General features: G+C 33.8%; 1 protein-coding gene across 4 annotated transcripts in view; it reads left to right on the top strand.

Annotated features, from left to right (window-relative positions):
- PDILT (protein disulfide isomerase like, testis expressed) overlaps nucleotides 1–10,148 on the top strand; it is a 53,597-nt gene extending 43,449 nt beyond the window's left edge. For all 4 annotated transcript variants that reach the window (XM_074280946.1, XM_074280944.1, XM_074280947.1 and 1 more), the window contains exons 10-12: nucleotides 1,686–1,864; nucleotides 4,411–4,497; nucleotides 9,938–10,148. In XM_074280946.1, the coding sequence (XP_074137047.1) occupies nucleotides 1,686–1,864; nucleotides 4,411–4,497; nucleotides 9,938–10,018 (347 nt within the window). In that variant the 3' untranslated portion in view covers nucleotides 10,019–10,148. The remainder of the gene's footprint in view (nucleotides 1–1,685; nucleotides 1,865–4,410; nucleotides 4,498–9,937) is intronic.
- The last annotated feature ends 8,372 nt before the right edge of the window (nucleotides 10,149–18,520 follow it).

Raw genomic sequence — 18,520 nt, 5'->3', positions numbered from 1 at the left:
GTAATCAGGGATGTAACAAAAGAATCTTTTGTTCTTTGTCCCTAGTCCTCCATCCTTATCCTCCCCCTTGTAGAATGTAAGTTCCTTGGGAGCAGGTACTGGCTTTATAATGAGGGATGGGGATTCAGGTCATGTAACTTCTTTAACATCCAATTAATGAGGAATTGGGGAAGGGACATGCCCTTCAGGATAGGAAATAAAATACTGCTTTCGGTGTTTCAAAGGTGTGTCAACTAACTTAGATACCCATTTTTGCAAGCATGTAAATTAAATCTTTCCTGCATTCAACTCCCCCCCATATATATATATATTTTTTTTTTTCCTCAGTAATGTGTGTGTGTGTGTGTGTGTGACACACACACACATTACTGAGGAAATCAAAAAGATTCTTGAATACTGAGGAGTCTTTATTAGTGGCAATTACAAGTGCAAAGACTTCTGTTAAAGAAACATCTCAAATTTAGTAGCTAGAAAAGAAGAATTGGGAAGCATGTGATATTGGGATTAAATTTGTCCTTGAAACTTAGAAGAAAGAGGGTCAAATCCTGCTTCTGAAAAATACTGGCTATGTGAATTTGGGGAAGTCATTTAACCTGTAGATGCTCCCCCCAACCAATTCTAAGCCTGTGAGTAGCACAAATGCAAACCAATAATAGTAAGAGTTTTCTTAACCAAGAGTCTCCTATATGAGTGAAAGCATAGATTCTATACCTATTCTATGTTTTATATATAAAGAATATATAATTATCAGAAAGGCAAAGCAAGATTGTGCTAAGGGTGAGCTTAGAGGTACCATGATGTGTATATGAAGGTGTTGGTGGGAGGGGTGGGAGGAGACAGGAAGAAGACATTATCCATTCTCCATTTCACTGGTGGGTCAGATAAGGTCCAAGTGTTGAAATAATGGACATCCATAGCCTTTCATATGGAACATTGTGGGTTCCCTCCAATCATCTTTCTGTACCTACTAGGAATCTCTAGTTGTTAGAATGCTCATTTGGCTCTGCTAAAAGTCATGGTAATGATGAAAAACAAAATCGGTGTCATTTTCTTTTAAGTAAAGCAGTGGTAGAGTGGGCTTCCTGGAGAGGTCCATTAGATCCCTCTCTTTCCTGAAATCAGCAGGCAAAGCTTGCTAATGCCTTGGGGACTTGGTATACCACTAAGGACAATTAGATGGAGTTTCATGGGTAATAAGAGATGGTTAAGAAATTACACTAACTCAGAAACCCTGGGGTTAGTCCCAGTAACAGGCAAAAAAGGGATGGAAAGAAGGGGCAAAGGAAATATCCAGAGTGGGAAAGAAGAGCAACCATTCAACCATCTTTCACTCTGAAACTTTTTAAAGTCTTAAGAAACACCTTTGTTTACATTGTAGGAAAAGATTGTGTCTTTTTGCCAAAACAGATACTTATATATTGGACTAAATACCAGCCTAGATAGCAAATGGCCACTCCTATATTTTTTTTTATTGCTGGGCCTAGTGATTCTTAGGCCATTTCTTCTCAAAACAGGATTATAGAACATTTAAGAGCAAGATAAACATGATTTTAAAAGAATGATTAGGAAGAGAAATACCTAATTAGTAATGAAAAAGGGGCTAATATGAATATTCCAAATCTTAGTTTAGTTTTTTTTTTTCCTCTTCCTTAACTATGTCTTTTCTTATATCCTGTCTCTTATAGATGCTCCATGGTCTTATGAATGCAAGTCTCTGCTTCCGGTAATAGAGGAGCTAGGCAAGAAATACCAGTATCATGAATCTGTCACCATTGCGAAAATTGACATTACTGCCAATGACATTCATCAGACGTTTCTGGAAAAGTACCCATTCTTCAAATTCTTTCCAGCTAAATCTGATTTGGTGAGAATATTTCAGTCTTTCATATGGATCTATTCAAGGATTGCCTTCGGCCTTTTTTTGAGTTGTATGATAATAATCAATGCTTTAATATTTCATGGATCCCTGATGTCATTTTTAATAGCAGGAGTGGAAGGGAGAGGTCCTTTGGAAACTCCCTCTTTTACATGGGTCTTTATGCATTTAGCAATCCTATTTCTCATTAGATTTGACAGCACTTCATTAGAGGATTGCTATGGTCCTTTTTTAGCCATAAATCTAAGATTCCATGATCCTACCTATTTTTAAGCCCAGTGCTCCCCACCCTATTGAACCTGACTGCCTCTTAATTGTCAACATTTTGTTTTTGTTTTTTTCTCCCAACCACCAATTTTGTGCTGACATAGTGCCACTGTAAGTGTTTGGGTGCAAGCCCAAAGAATAATGTAGGGTCTCTTCTTCTAGAGTTTAGCCCATGAATGTCAAACACTCAGCTAGGGAGAGGCCATATGTGGCTTACAACACTCTCAAGTGCTGCCAGAACCAGATTAAAATGCAATTGGTAAATATTTATCGAAATAAGCAAAATATAATAAAACGTAAATAATGTCAGTATGTGGTTTCCTAACTCATTATATGCCCACAGGGCTCCTTGTGTTCCACTTTGTAACCCTGGTTTTATTTGAGTTTGAAACTACTGGTTTAGCTGAGGACATAAGACTAATACAGGAAAACAATTAGGAAACAAAGTATCAAACAATGCAGCCTCTAGAAAGGGAGATATGAGTGTGGACTGGAGTGGTTGGAGAACATTCTTTACAGAGAAGATATTTGGATTGGAAATTGAAGGATGGATAGGATTTAAATGGTGGAGGAAGTGGCTGTAAATTGATCAGTCCAAGCAGGTTGAACTTCTAGAGCCAAGGAAAGGAAGTAGGAATAAATAGGGTATTCAGGACACTGACGTAAATAGAAGAGAGACTGTTTGCTGGGAAAGATTTGAAATTAAAAGGACCTTGAATGTCAGGTGGAGGCATTCAAAAATTATCCCAGAGGCAATACTTGTTTCAGGAAGTTTATAAAAAAGATGATAAAAGCCTTTCACCAGAAGAAGCATCATAATATAGTGGACTCAAGAAAGAACTGATTCAAATTCTTACTCTGATTCTTATGAGGTGTGTGATTATATATGTCATTTAATCTTCTTCAAGTCTCTGTGAAATGGAAATCATGATTTTGCAATGAGAAAAGAAAAGGTATTTATGTGTGTATATATATATATGTATATATATATATATACATATATATATATTCAAAAATTTTCAAGCACTATATATACAAGATATACCAAAAGTCTTGGAACATTTAACAACTTTATAACTTAGAAAAATATCAATTGAAAACTTAATTATTTACATTTCTTCTATACTTTTATAAATTGTGAATAATAAATTTTAAATTTTGACAAGATAGAGAACTCTGTCATTATGATTTGTATATGGAACCTTTTTCAGACCAGTGGATTGGTTGGAGGAGTCTTCACACTGGCCACCAAGATTAACTTAATCTGTCTCCAATAAACTTTTTTTTTTTTTTGGTGAGAATCATATTAAAACTGTCACACATGCATAAAAACCTCATTCTCAATGCTATATACATCCAGAGAAAAGACTATGGAAACTTAATGTGGATGGAAGCATAATATTTTCACCTTTTTAATTGAATTGTTTCTCTCTCATGGTTTTTTTCCCTTTTGTTCTGATTTTTCTTTCAAAACGTGACTAACATGGAAATATGTTTAAAATGATTATACATGTATAATTTACATCAGATTGCTTGCTGTCTTGTTTCAGGGGAGGTAAGGGAGAGGAGAAAAAATTAGAACTCAACTTACAAAAATGGATGTTGAAAACTATCTTTAGATGTAATTGGAAAAATAAAATGCTACTGAAATTAAAAAAAAAAAAAACCAAACAATCTCCAAATGATCTTGAGACTAAGAATAGAAATGCAATCTTTGAGTCACTGAGTATGAGGTGATACTTTTTAAATGTTTGAAAATTGAATAAAATAACGGATAACATAGGAGGATAGTTGAATTTTAATAATAAATAATATTGAAAATTTTAAATAATCTTTCAAATGATGTTTTTGTAAATTCATAGCATTTAAACTTCTGAACTTATTCAAGCTTAAAACCACAGTAGCATTATATCAGTTATTACCACGTTTGGAATCCAAGCCAAGGAATACAGCATTTTGGAAAGGAAACTGGATTTGGACTCAGACAACAGTGTTTCACATACTGCCCCAGCTCTTTACCATTTATTGGTTAACAAGTTGATTAACTTTTCTGGACTTCACTTATGAAATGAGAACTTTTAATGAGATGATATTTAAAGCCCTTTCCACCTCCAAAGCCCTAGTACTAAGTATTTGTTTTCCTTCTATAATTGCAAGAGAAGTCAGACCACTATTTTGTGTTTTTAGATAGCCATAATTTGTTTTATTTCTGTAATTGCAAGAGAAGTCAAACCAGTAATTTGTGTTTTGTTCTTCTTTCTTTCTAGGTTGTACCATATAATGGCGAATATACCCTGAATGCCTTTATTGACTTTGTGGAAAAAGAAATCAAGTCCCAAATGGAATTAGAGGAGGTAAAGACTGTCCTTATCCTTATTATTATACCTTATTTATCTTTAATTATTATACCCAACTTAGGGAACTAGGCAATTAAAAAACCAGTAACATACTAGGATAGACTATCAGTCATTTTCATTATCTCTTCTTCCTTAGAATTAAGGACTGGCTTAGTTGTATAGAACATTTTAAGGCAGGGGAATAGAACAGATAAAGATGAAAGGTGTTCTTATCTAATTCAAGAATTATAGGATGTTATATTTGCTTATGTATATAAGCTGTTTTATATGTATATATGTGTATAAATTGTGCATGTATATATGTGTATCTATGTATGTGTGTGTATATGCATGTGCACATATATAAACACACATCTATATATCCATATCTAAATAGCTATATCATCTTTTGGACTGACCTGCTGAAAATAAAACAAAAGAAAAAAGAAAACTTATCTAGTGATGGTCTTGAATCCAAATCTCTGTCTTGAAGTCAGGAAAGATACAGGGAATTTTTTCATCTTCCTTCTACTAAGTCTTAAATCAACTGGAAATACCTTTTAGGCAAGTTTTTGGAGATCAGTGCCAACTCTGTTGTCTCCTGGGTATCTGGGAAGAAAGCTCTTGTATTTGTCTTCCTATTGAAGTCAACTAGATGGCCTTCAGAGTAATAGTGTGAGGTGGTATAAATGGGACTGACATGAGCATCAGGAAGATCTGGGTTTGCATATTTCAGCAGAGTTTTATTAGCTTAAGTGGCCCTTAGCAAATCACTTAAATTAAGAACCTGCAGTACTTATGTCACAAGGTTATTATGAAGCCCAAATGGCACAGTATATCTAAATCGCTATATAAATAAACTATTCTTCTTTTTATATTCAATGGAGTTTAGAATGGTTTTGGTGCAATTCAGCATCCTACAGTTGTTTTTTGATACTTCAAATTTAGCACGCTATTGCTCAGGAAGTTCCCTGGAAGTGAGGTAGAGTAGTGGATACTCCAGACCTGGACTTGGGAAGATGAGTCTTCCTGAGTACAAATTTAACCTTAGATATGAACTAACTGTGTGACCCTGGTCAAGTCACTTAATGTTTGTCTCTGTTCTCTCATTTGTAAAATGATCTGGAGAAGGAAATGGCAAACCATTCCATTTCCTTTGCCAACAAAACTCCAAATGAGGTCATGAAGTGTCCATCATGACTAAAAACAACTGAACAACAAACTCAGGTAGTTAAAATTTATAACTTTTGTAACTGGATAAAGTTGTTGGGGTTTGAGTTCATCTTCTGTAGGCTTGCTCAAAGCATCTTTAGGACAATTCTAGGAGAAGATAGGACAATGGGCACTTCCTGCTCTTCATTCCATGTTAGAGGCATATCTTAAATAGGGAGCAATTTTTCTACATGATCTTCAAAAACTCTTAACATTCTTGCCATATATGGTTCTCTTTCTTATATCTGTAACATGTAAATAAATCATAATTAGGAAACTGAGTCAAAGGCTTTGACATAACCTCTAAAAGCAGTATAAATGCCAGGGTGCTTTTGGGGAGCTTATTCAATTATTAATAATTGATTATAAATTGCTCTTTATTCTCTTGAGACTTTTGGACAAATCCATTTTATTTTTCAGCCAAAACATTGTTTTTAAAAAGTGTTTATGATTTTTTGAGTGATACAAGCTGTGAATATTTTGTTTAAAATACAGAAACACACAATTGATTTATATTTGGAAAAGTAACTAGTCATCTTTTGAAAAGAAGGAAACAAGCTTAAAAAAACACCATCTGTATCTTAAGTATTTTACCAATATCTCATTTAATTCTTACAACAATATTACAAGATAGTTGTTTTAATCATCCTCATTTTACAGTTGTGAAAACTGAAACAAAGATTAAGTTATTTGCCAGGGTCATACAATAAGTATCTGAGACAAGATTTAAACTCAAGTCATTGGACTTCAAGTCCAGCAATCTATTCCCCTATGTCAGCTAGCTGCCTTTTGGATATACAGTATGATGGCTTCTCCTAAGAAAGAGTGCAATTAGACTTGCATGTGAGAAAAAGTTGGTAAAATACTTTGCTTGTAATTTTTTCAGTGCTTTAGAACATTTGGAGCAATAATCATTGATCTTATCCACTCATACTACTGTCCAGTTTTGCAGAAAAGCTAGAATTTTAGCTATCCTTTTTGACCTGACTCTCCTATGGCACCTAAACTTTTGCATTTGACTCAACTCATATTTTGGTTGTGTTAAACTTTTGAGAACCTGAAGTTTTCCTTCTTCAAAGGTTCTGTATCTCTTTTAATTTTATTTCTCTCAAGCTTCTATAATAAGGATTTACAGTAAAGAGATTTTTTTTGCTGCTTTGACTCTTTATATTACCCTAACCTTTGACTCTTGATTTCAATCACTGATTAAGAGAACGAGAATTTCTAATATTCTTTTGATTTCTCGATTCCAAGTTTTCTTTTTCTTTTTTTGTTACCGTTACCTGAACAAAATGGCATCCAAGTCTTGTACTGCACATATCAGCTGGATATTAATGTAATCTTCCGATAAGTTTTCACTGTGCTCTAATAGTTTTTCAAGTCACTTCTCCCATGGGTACATTTCAATTAATACATGAGGGAAGCAGGCAATAAGAATTTGTATTATTAGGCATCTAATGTTGGCCAGAAGCTATGTTAGGCTTTGACTTTACATAGGCATAGAACAGGGATGGGGAAATCTTTTTTCTTCCAAGGGCCATTTGGATATTTATTACATCACTCACTGGCCATACAAAATTATCAGATTATAGAACTCAAGCAGTGGGAAGTTGTTATACCTAGCTTTCAGCTCATCATCTCCTGTGGTGCCTTGAGAGGGCCAATCTCATGGCTTTTGTGGGCTTTATGCAGCCCACAGACCAGATACTCCCCATCCCCATACATAAACAAAAATTAAATAATTCTGACCTTAGGGAGTTTACTTTCTATCCGGGAAAAATCAATTAATTCAAGGAAGATTTCTTGGGGAAAGTGAAGGGGTCAGAAAGCTTTCATATATTCTTAACTCCTATGTCTAGTACAGAATTGAACACACACACAAATAAACAACTAGATAAAGTTGATAGAAAGGGAAAAAATGGGAACCATCATGAACTGAGGAGAACATGGAAGCTGGCAGGAACAGAGAGAAGAATTGAGATCAGGTAAACACGAAAACTGGCTAAGCTTTGGAAGATTGAGCATTAAAAAAGGATTAGAAAATATAGAAACTAATAATAAGCAGAGCCTGGGTTTGGTGAAGAGGGAAGGAACAATGGAATAGGAACAGTTCTCTTTAGTTACAGATTATTAGTTTTCATCATAAACCTTTCTTCAAGAAAAGAAGAAAAATCATAAGAGGTTATGATGAAGGGAATTACATAGTGAACAATCATAATAGTGAAAGTGAATAGTAATAATTCACTCATAAAATAGAATAGTAAAATAAAATTAAGCTCCAACAATATATTATTTATAAAATACACTTGAAATATAAAAATTCACAGAGTTAAAATAAGGGATTGTAAAAGAATTTTTCAGTTATACTGAATACTTCAGATATAGTGAAGCTTAAAGACACAAATAATTAATTATTAACAGTATTTAATATTTGGCACCAAATAGAAATACACTCAAATACTTGAAAGAAGGGTTAACTGAATTATGGGAGAAGTAGACAGCAAAACTTTTAAATAATTAGTTACCTCAAAGTGCACCTTTCAGAACAAATCTAACAAAAAGAAAAATAAGAAGTTAATGTCTTCCATAGAATTTGAGAAAAAATTAAATGTGATTAATTTGGGGGAATTATTCAAAAAGAATAGAAAACACATGTATCTCAGTTGTATGATCATTTGCTAAGACATTAAAAACCTTATAAGAAAGTGGAAAAGCAGAATTATTAAACTTTTATTTTACTGACCATACCTAAGTACAATTATAACCAATAAAGGGTCTTTGAAGAAAAGTTTCAAAGTCAAAGGGTGACTAATTAATTTAATCCTGGGGAAATGGTGGGTAAAAGAATGATTCATAGAAAGAACAGATAACTTTATTAAAGGAAATGACAACATCTTGTCAAAGTTTGGGGATGCAGTCAAAGAAAATTTTAGGGGAAAATGTATTCCCCCTTTCAATGAAAGAAAGAAAAAAACTAAAGAATTAGGACAACTTAAAAAGTAGAAAAGCTACCAATAAAAAGAAATCCACCAATTCAGAAATAGAAACTTTGAAAATAAAAATAAAATTATTAACAAAGAACAATAAATTGGTAAAGAAAATTAGGAACTGTTTTTAAGTAGATAAATCATTAGGTAATCTGATAAGATTATATTGATATGATATTTATTATATTGATGTTTCTTTCTAAAAGAGGTCTTCTAGGGGAAGAGAGGTGAAGTGAGTAAACCTTACTCTCATCAAAAGTGGCTCAAATAGGGAAGAACATAAACACTCAATTGAGTATAGAAATCTATCTTACCTCGAAGCAGAATAGAAAGGGAAATGAATACAGGAAGCTGGGAATATGATAAAAGGGAAAACATGGGGAAGGAGATAGTCAGAAGCAAAATACTTTTGAGGAGGAACAGGATAAAAGGAGAGAGAGAATAGAATAACCAGAACATAGTTAACAATAGTAATTGTGAAAAGCCTTTTGAAACAAGTTTCTCTCATAAAGACCTCATTTCTCTAACATACAAGGACCTGAATCAAATTTATAAAAAATAAAAGCCATTTCCCAATTGACAAATGATCAAGAAATATGAACAGTTTTATATGAAGTAATCAAGCTATTTATAGACATTAAAAAGTCACTATTGATTAGAGAAATGAAAATGAAAACAATTTTGAGGTACTACCTCATGCTATTCTCAGATTGACTATTAGACCAGAAAAGGAAAATAACAAATGTTGGAGGGAATGTGGGGAAAATGGAATACTAATGAGTTATTGGTGGAATTGTGAACTAATTCAACTGTTCTGTAGAGCAATTTGGAATTATGCCCAAAGGGCTATGAATACCCTTTGAACTAACAATACCACTACTGTATTTTATCCCAAAAGAGAATAAAAGATAATAATCTTTCTTTGTTTCTCTGTCTCTGACTCTTTCTCCCTCCCTCCCTCCCTTTCTCTTTCCCTCTCTTTTTTTCTGTCTTTGTCTGTCTCTTTTTTTCCCTTCTTTATCTCTTCCTTCCTTCTTTCCTCCCCTTCTCCCCTTTCTTTTCTTCCTCCCCTTCCTCTCTTCCTTTCCTTTTTCATTTCTCTCTCCCTCTTTCCTTCCTTCCTTCCTTCCTTCCTTCCTTCCTTCCTTCCTTCCTTCCTTCCTTCCTTCCTTCCTTCCTTCCTTCCTTCCTTCCTTCCTTCCTTCCTTCCTTCCTTCCTTCCTTCCTTCCATATTTATTCTCTTTCTCCTCTGATTTAGTGGTCTTTTGAGGAAGAAGAGTCTGATGAAAAAGAGGACCTTTCTCTTCAAGATTGGAAGAAAACCAAGGAAGAATTGTGATCCTCCTGAAGAACAGGAAGATAGATGTTTATCATTTACAAGCCATGGGGCACATAGGACTATTGTATTTTGAGTAATAATATTGTAAAAGAAAAATAATAAAACCCCAGAATAAAATATCCATGCTTTATCTTGTCTCCTTTAGGGTCTGTCATTCCAGGTTGGAAATCACTCTCTAGCTTCTGGTTTTCAAATTCAAGAACATCTTCCTTTGAGAGGCACTGTGGTAGAGAATTGCCACAACAGCAGAGTCACAGCTCCAAGACCAAGGTAACCAAGCAGTTGAGAGGAGCTTGCCTGCTAAGATGGTTTTACAATTGGTAAAAGCTTAAATGATGCTTTCTGGTAAAAAAAAAAAAATGACTCCCCCAACCAAAAATTAAACTCGAAATACAAAAATTAAAAGGAGAAATCAATAAAATTGAAAGTAAAAAAACTATTGAATTAATAAATAAAACCAAGAGTTGGTTTTATGAAAAAGCCAATAAAATAGATAAACCTGTGGTAAATTTGATCAAAAAAAAGAAAGAGGAAAATCAAATTGATAGTCTTACAAATGAAAAGGGGGATCTTTCCACCAATGAAGAGGAAATTAGAGAAATAATGAGTTACTTTGCCCAACTTTATGCCAATAAATTTGATAACTTAAGTGAAATGGATGACTTTCTCCAAAAATATAGGCTCCCTAGATTAACAGAGGAGGAGATAAATTGCTTAAATAGTCCCATTTCAGAAAAAGAAATAGAACAAGCTATTAATCAACTCCTCAGGAAAAAATCCCCAGGGCCAGATGGATTCACATGTGAATTCTACCAAACATTTAAAGAACAATTAGCCCCAATGTTATATAAATTATTTGAAAAAATAGGGGATGAAGGAGTCCTACCAAACTCCTTTTATGACACAGACATGGTACTGATACCTAAACCTGGTAGATCGAAAACTGAGAAAGAAAATTATAGACCAATCTCCTTAATGAATATTGATGCTAAAATCTTAAATAAGATATTAGCAAAAAGACTTCAGAAAATCATCTCCAAGATAATACACTATGATCAAGTAGGATTTATTCCAGGAATGCAGGGCTGGTTTAATATTAGGAAAACTATTAATATAATTGACCATATTAATAATCAAATTAATAAGAACCATATGATCATCTCAATAGATGCAGAAAAAGCATTTGACAAAATCCAACATCCATTCCTACTAAAAACTCTTGAGAGTATAGGAATAAATGGATTATTCCTTAGAATAATCAGGAGTATATATTTAAGACCGTCAGTAAGCATAATATGCAATAGAAATAAACTGCAACCTTTCCCAGTAAGATCAGGAGTGAAACAAGGTTGCCCACTATCACCATTACTATTCAATATAGTACTAGAAACGCTAGCCTCGGCAATAAGAGCCGAGAAAGAGATTCAAGGAATTAGAGTAGGAAATGAGGAAATTAAACTATCACTTTTTGCAGATGACATGATGGTATACTTAGAGAACCCCAAAGACTCTGCTAAAAAGCTACTAGAAATAATTCAAAATTTCAGCAAAGTGGCAGGATACAAAATAAATCCACATAAATCCTCGGCATTTTTATATATCACTAACAAAATGCAACAGCAAGAGATACAAAGAGAAATTCCATTCCAAACAAATGTTGAGAGTATAAAATATTTGGGAATCCATCTACCAAAGAAAAGTCAGGAATTATATGAGAAAAATTACAAAACACTTGCCACAAAAATAAAATCAGATTTAAATAATTGGAAAGACATTCAGTGCTCTTGGATAGGCCGAGCGAATATAATAAAGATGACAATACTCCCCAAACTAATCTATTTATTTAGTGCTATACCAATCAGACTCCCAAGAAACTATTTTAATGACCTAGAAAAAATAACAACAAAATTCATATGGAAGAATAAAAGGTCAAGAATTGCAAGGGAACTAATGAAAAAAAACTCAGAGGAAGGTGGTCTAAGTGTACCTGATCTAAAGCTATATTATATAGCAGCAGTCACCAAAACCATTTGGTATTGGCTAAGAAATAGACCGGTAGATCAGTGGAACAGATTAGATACAAAGGACAAAAAAGGGTACATCTATAGCAATCTAATCTTTGACAAACCCAAAGATTCCAACATTAGGGATAAAAATTCATTATTCGGAAAAAACTGTTGGGAAAACTGGAAATTAGTATGGCAGAAATTAGATATGGATCCACACTTAACACCATATACCAAGATAAGATCAAAATGGGTCCATGATATAGGCATAAAGAGGGAGATAATAAATAGATTAGAGGAACAGAGGATAATCTACCTCTCAGACTTGTGGAGGAGGAAGGAATTTATGACCAGAGGAGAACTAGAGATCATTATTGATCACAAAATAGAAGATTTTGATTACATCAAACTAAAAAGTTTCTGTACAAATAATACTAATGCAAACAAGATTAGAAGGGAAGTAACAAATTGGGAAAATATTTTTAAAAACAAAGGTTCTGACAAAGGTCTCATTTCCAAAATATATAGAGAACTGACCATAATTTATAAGAAACCGAACCATTCTCCAATTGATAAATGGTCAAAGGATATGAACAGACAATTCTCAGAGGAAGAAATTGAAACTATATCCACTCACATGAAAGAGTGTTCCAAATCACTACTGATCAGAGAAATGCAAATTAAGACCACTCTGAGATACCACTATACACCTGTCAGATTAGCTAAGATGACAGGAACAAATAATGACAAATGTTGGAGGGGATGTGGGGAAATTGGGACACTAATACATTGCTGGTGGAGTTGCGAAAGAATCCAGCCATTCTGGAGAGCAATCTGGAATTATGCCCAAAAAGTTATCAAACTGTGCATACCCTTTGACCCAGCAGCGCTACTACTGGGATTATATCCCAAAGAAATACTAAAGAGCGGAAAGAGACATATATGTGCCAAAATGTTTGTGGCAGCTCTTTTTGTTGTAGCTAGAAACTGGAAGATGAATGGATGTCCATCAGTTGGAGAATGGTTGGGTAAATTGTGGTATATGAAGGTTATGGAATATTATTGCTCTGTAAGAAATGACCAGCAGGATGAATACAGAGAGGCCTGGAGAGACTTAAATCAACTGATGCTGAGTGAAATGAGCAGAACCAGAAGATCACTGTACACTTCAACAACAATACTGTATGGGGATGTATTCTGATGGAAGTGGAAATCTTCAACATAAAAAAGATCCAACTCACTTCCAGTTGATCAATGATGGACAGAGGTAGCTACACCCAGAGAAGAAACACTGGGAAGTGAATGTAAATTGTTAGCACTAATATCTGTCTGCCCAGGTTACATGTACCTTCGGATTCTAATGTTTATTGTGCAACAAGAAAATGATATTCACACACATGTATTGTATCTAGACTATATTGTAACACATGTAAAATGTATGGTATTGCCTGTCGTCGGGGGGAGGGAATAGAGGGAGGGGGGATAATTTGGAAAAATGAATACAAGGGATAATATTATAAAATATATATATATATATATATATATATATATATATATATATATATATATATATATATATATATATATATATATATATATAAATGACTCATCCATGACTCTGTTGGAACCACAGAGATGTCATGGCCAAAAATTGGAACATTTTGTCACTAACTTAGCCTTTTAAAAAAAAGTATTAATGATACCTTTTGTTTTTTAACAACATAGTTACATAATGCTTATCCATCTACCACCTCTTAGATTACAATATAGCAAAGTTCTTTAGCAAAACAGATTTATGAAACAACCTTGTCTAATAGTATGTACCCCTTTCTGCAGCTATATTGTCCCATCTTGCTATCAAGAGGAAAGTAGAGTCAATAGCATAAAATATATGGGAATCTATCTACCAAAGGAAAGTCAGGAATTATATGAGCAAAACTACAAAACACGTTCCACACAAATAGATTTAAATAATTGGAAAGATATTAAATTCTGTTGTATAGGCCAAGCAAATATAATAAAGATGACAATACTCTCTAAACTAATCTATTTATTTAGTGCTATACCAATCAGACTCCCAAGAAACTATTTTAATGACCTAGAAAAAATAACACAAATTTCATATGGAAGAACAAAAGGTTGAAAATTTCAAGGGAATTAATGAAAAAAAAAATCAAATGAAGGCGGCCTAGCTGCACTTGATCTAAAACTATATTATAAAGCAGCAGTTCCAAAACCCATTTGGTATTGGCTAAGAAATAGATTAGTTGATCAATGGAATAGGTTAGGTTCACAAGACAAAATAATTGATAAGTATAGCAATCTAATGTTTGACAAAGCAAGAGATCCTAACTTTTAGGATAAGAATTCACTATTTGACAAAAACTACTGGGAAAACTGGAAATTAGTATGGCAGAAATTAGGCATGGACCCACACTTAACACCATATACCAAAATAAGATTAAAATGGGTCCATGATTTAGGCATAAAGAATGACCTCTCAAATAAATTAGAGGAATAAAGGATAGTTTACCTCTCAGACTTGTGGAGGAGGAAGGAATTTGTGACCAAAGAAGAACTAGAGATCATTATTGATACAAAATAGAAAAATTTTGATTACATCAAATTAAAAAGCCTTTGTACAAACAAAAGTAATGCAAACAAAATTAGAAGGAAAGCAACAAACTGGGAAAATATTTTTATAATTAAAAGTTCTGATAAAGGCCTCATTTCCAAAATATATAGAGAATTGAGTCTAATTTATAAGAAGTCAAGCCATTCTCCAATTGATAAATGGTCAAAAGATATGAACAGACAATTTTCAGATGATGAAATTGAAACTATTTACACTCATATGAAAGAGTGTTCCAAATCACTATTGATCAGAGAAATGCAAATTAAGACAACTCTGAGATACCACTACACACCTGTGAAATTGGCTAAGATGACAAGAAAAAATAATGATGAATGATGGAGGGGATGCGGGGAAAAATGGGACACTGATGCAATCCTGGTGGAGTTGTAAATGAATCCAACCATTCTGGAGAGCAATATGGAATTATGCTAAAAAAGTTATCAAACTGTGCAGCAGTGTTACTACTGGGCTTATATCCCAAAGAAATACTAAAGAAGGGAAAGGGACCTGTACTTGCCAAAATGTGGCAGCCCTTTTTGTAGTGGCTAGAAATGGGAAAATTAATGGATGCCCATCAATTGGAGAATGGTTGGGTGAATTATGGTATAAGAATGTTATGGAATATTATTGTTCTGTAAGAAATGACCAGCAGGATGAATACAGAGAGGCTTGGAAAGACTTACATGAACTGATGCTGAGTGAAATGAGCAGAACCAGGAGATTATACACTTCAACGACGATACTGTATGAGGATGTATTCTGATGGACGTGGATATTTTCGACAAAGAGAAGATCTAATTCAGTTCCAACTGATCAATGATGGACAGAATTAGCCACACCCAGAAAAGGAACATTGGGAAATGAGTGTAAACTGTTAGCATTTTTTTGGTTTTCTCCCTAGGTTATTTTTATCTTCGAAATCCAATTCTCCCTGTGCAACGAGAACTGTTTGGCTCTGCACACATATATTGTATCTAGGATATACTATAACATAATTAACATGTATAAGACTGCTTGCCATCTAGGGGATGGGGTGGAGGGAGGGAAGGGAAAAGTTGGAACAGAAATGAGTGCAAGCGATAATGTAAAAAAATTACCCAAGCATATGTTCTGTCAATAAAAAGTCATAATTTTTTAAAAAGCAAAGAATCATAAAAAGAGAAGACAGTAGAGAAGGAAGAGTGCTTATTATAAATGTGTCAAGCATTGTGTTCGATGCTTTACAAATACCTCATTTAAAGAAATAAAGATTAGCCATTGCAATTAACCTGATTTTAGCTGTCTTTCCATGGTTGTTTGTTGTTGTTGTTGTTGTTTATATCATTATAGTAATTACATTGATATCAGTCTTTCCATGGTTTTAATTTTTTTTCATTTTTTTTTTTTTTTTTTTACTTTAAGATACATTACATTCTCTTTGCTATTCTCAGCAATACAATGATCCATGGTTACTCTGAAGGACTTATGAAAAATCCTATCCAGATCCAGAGAAAAAAATGATTATATCTGAATACAGATTGAAGCATTCTCTCTCTCTCTTTCTCTCTTCTTTCTTTCCCTCCCTATTTTTCTCTCTCTTTCTCTCTCACTTTTACGTTATTTTTCTTGAATTTTTTTGGGGGGGAAGGGAGGGAGAAGAACCATATTTTTTCTTATAACATGACTTTTATTTTTTCCCATTTTAATGGAAATATTTTGCATACCTTCACATATGCTTTCTTAATGGGAGTCAGAGGTGGGGACAAGGGAAAGAATCTAGAAATCAAAGTTTAAAAAAACCATATAAAATTATTTTAAATATAACAAAAAATAAAAATATCAAATAATTTTTAAAAAAGATATATTAAATTCATGTATCAAAATTTCTTCAAACACTTTCCATTCAGCAGCCATTTGGTTGTTATTTTTTGCTATTACAAGCATTGGAGCTATTAATATTGTAGTAAATGTGAGATCCCTTAATCTCTGGAGCATATATCCAAAAATACCTAGTGAAGTGTTAAATGACTTGGACTTTCAAAGGACTTTTCATCACAAAATATGAATTCTTTTTTGCCCAAAGGAAATTAAATTGAAAATTTTAATCCTCTACAATACTCTATTCTTAAACTCCAAAAATAAGTATATATATATATATATATTTTTTTTTTTTTTTGAGGGAGGTGTTTCTATCAGTCTTGGCCATATAAGGTGATAATCATTTGGTACCACTTTCAGAGTTAGAGCTGGGTCTCTCTAAAACATTGTTACATTATGCATAAATAATAATAATATAACACATTTATTTGGTGCTTTAAGATTTGCAAAGCATGTTACAAATACCTTTTTTTGTCCTTATGATAGGTGTTATAATTCCCATTTTACAGAAATGGGGGGGAAGAGGTTAAAAACTATGTACTATCATATGTACTATCCTTGTTTGTCCTTCACTCTTTAAGACCATGACATCAGGGAAGTGATGTCTTGATTTGCAAGTGAATTGGATTTAAGTGAGGAAGGGCTATGTAAAGTCTCCTGCCTCATAAAACTATTAAATATCTGAGGCTGAATTTTAACTAATATCTTTCTGACTCTAGGCACAGCACCCTATCCATGGCACTGCCTAGCTTCCCTAAAGTGGCCCCAGCATTATGGAAGGGAATGACATGGATAGTGATTCCTGAACTGCTTATTCCTAGTATCATAGGTCTATCTATGAAAGGGACCCCCATTTAGTGGCCATTAAGTCCAACACTCTCATTTTCAGATGAAAAAACTGGGAGTCCAGGTTAAGTGTCTTGCCCAAGGCCATACATTATTACAAGTAATAAATGTAAAAGGTGAAATTTGAACTCAGATCTACTGGCACTAGGCCAGTTCTCTTTCCATTATACCCTCACGTGGTTTGATCACTTATCTTTTGAAAAAGGATTTTACAATGAGTAATTTTTCATTTTCCCCCTCAATAGTATTCTATCTTTCCAAATACACATATAGTTTCTAACATTCATTTTTGAAAAATTTTTGTATTCCAAATTTTTCTCCCTCCTTTACCTTCTCTCATAGACAGTAAGCGATTTGATAAATGTAAAATTCTTTGTCATTTTGTGCAAGAAAAAATAGATTAGAGGGGAAAAAAACATAAGAAAAAGCAAACAAAGTAGAAAATACTATCTTTTGATCCGCATTCAGTCTCCACAGTCCTTTCTCTGAATTTGGATGGCATCACTTACTATGTTATTGCTTGGCAAATTAACCTCTTGTCTGCCTTAGTTTCCTCTTCTACAAAATGGGGTCAGACTTTAAAAATCTCAAAAGATTTTCAGCTCTAAGTCTATGCTCTCATGATTCTATGACCTTGAAATTAAAAATGAAGCACTGAGAAATTCAACACAGTAATCTTTTTCAAAATTTTTGGAATTATTCTTAAAGGTAGTGATCACCTTCTGGAGTCTCAGTCACTACCTTTGGATTGTTCTCACACTGGAACCTCCTGGCTAATTTCATTCATCACAAATTACCCCTTCCTTATAAGGGCTCCCATTAGCTGGCTATTTTTTTAATTGGTGAGGCAATTTGGGTTAAGTGAGTTGCCCAGAGTCACACAGCTAGAAAGTGTGAAGTGTCTTGAGACCAGATATGAATTCAGGTCCTCCTGACTTCAGGGCTGGTGTTCGATTCACTCTGCCATCTGGCTAGCCCTAGCTGCCTACTTCTTAGCCAGGATTATTTCATGACAAGATGTCTGAAAACATCAGAGGTCCCTGCAGCTGATGGAAGGCTGAGCTTCTGGAAGAACTAAGTATTCTTGCCCACTGGAATCTGTGATTGTGTGAATGTTCCTGGCACCTTGGATTCTGTGATGTGGAACTAATTAGGGAG

The sequence above is a fragment of the Sminthopsis crassicaudata genome, chromosome 1, assembly GCF_048593235.1.
Source record: "Sminthopsis crassicaudata isolate SCR6 chromosome 1, ASM4859323v1, whole genome shotgun sequence".
NCBI classification, from domain to species: Eukaryota; Metazoa; Chordata; class Mammalia; order Dasyuromorphia; family Dasyuridae; genus Sminthopsis; species Sminthopsis crassicaudata.
This window is presented reverse-complemented; position numbering and strand designations above follow the sequence as displayed.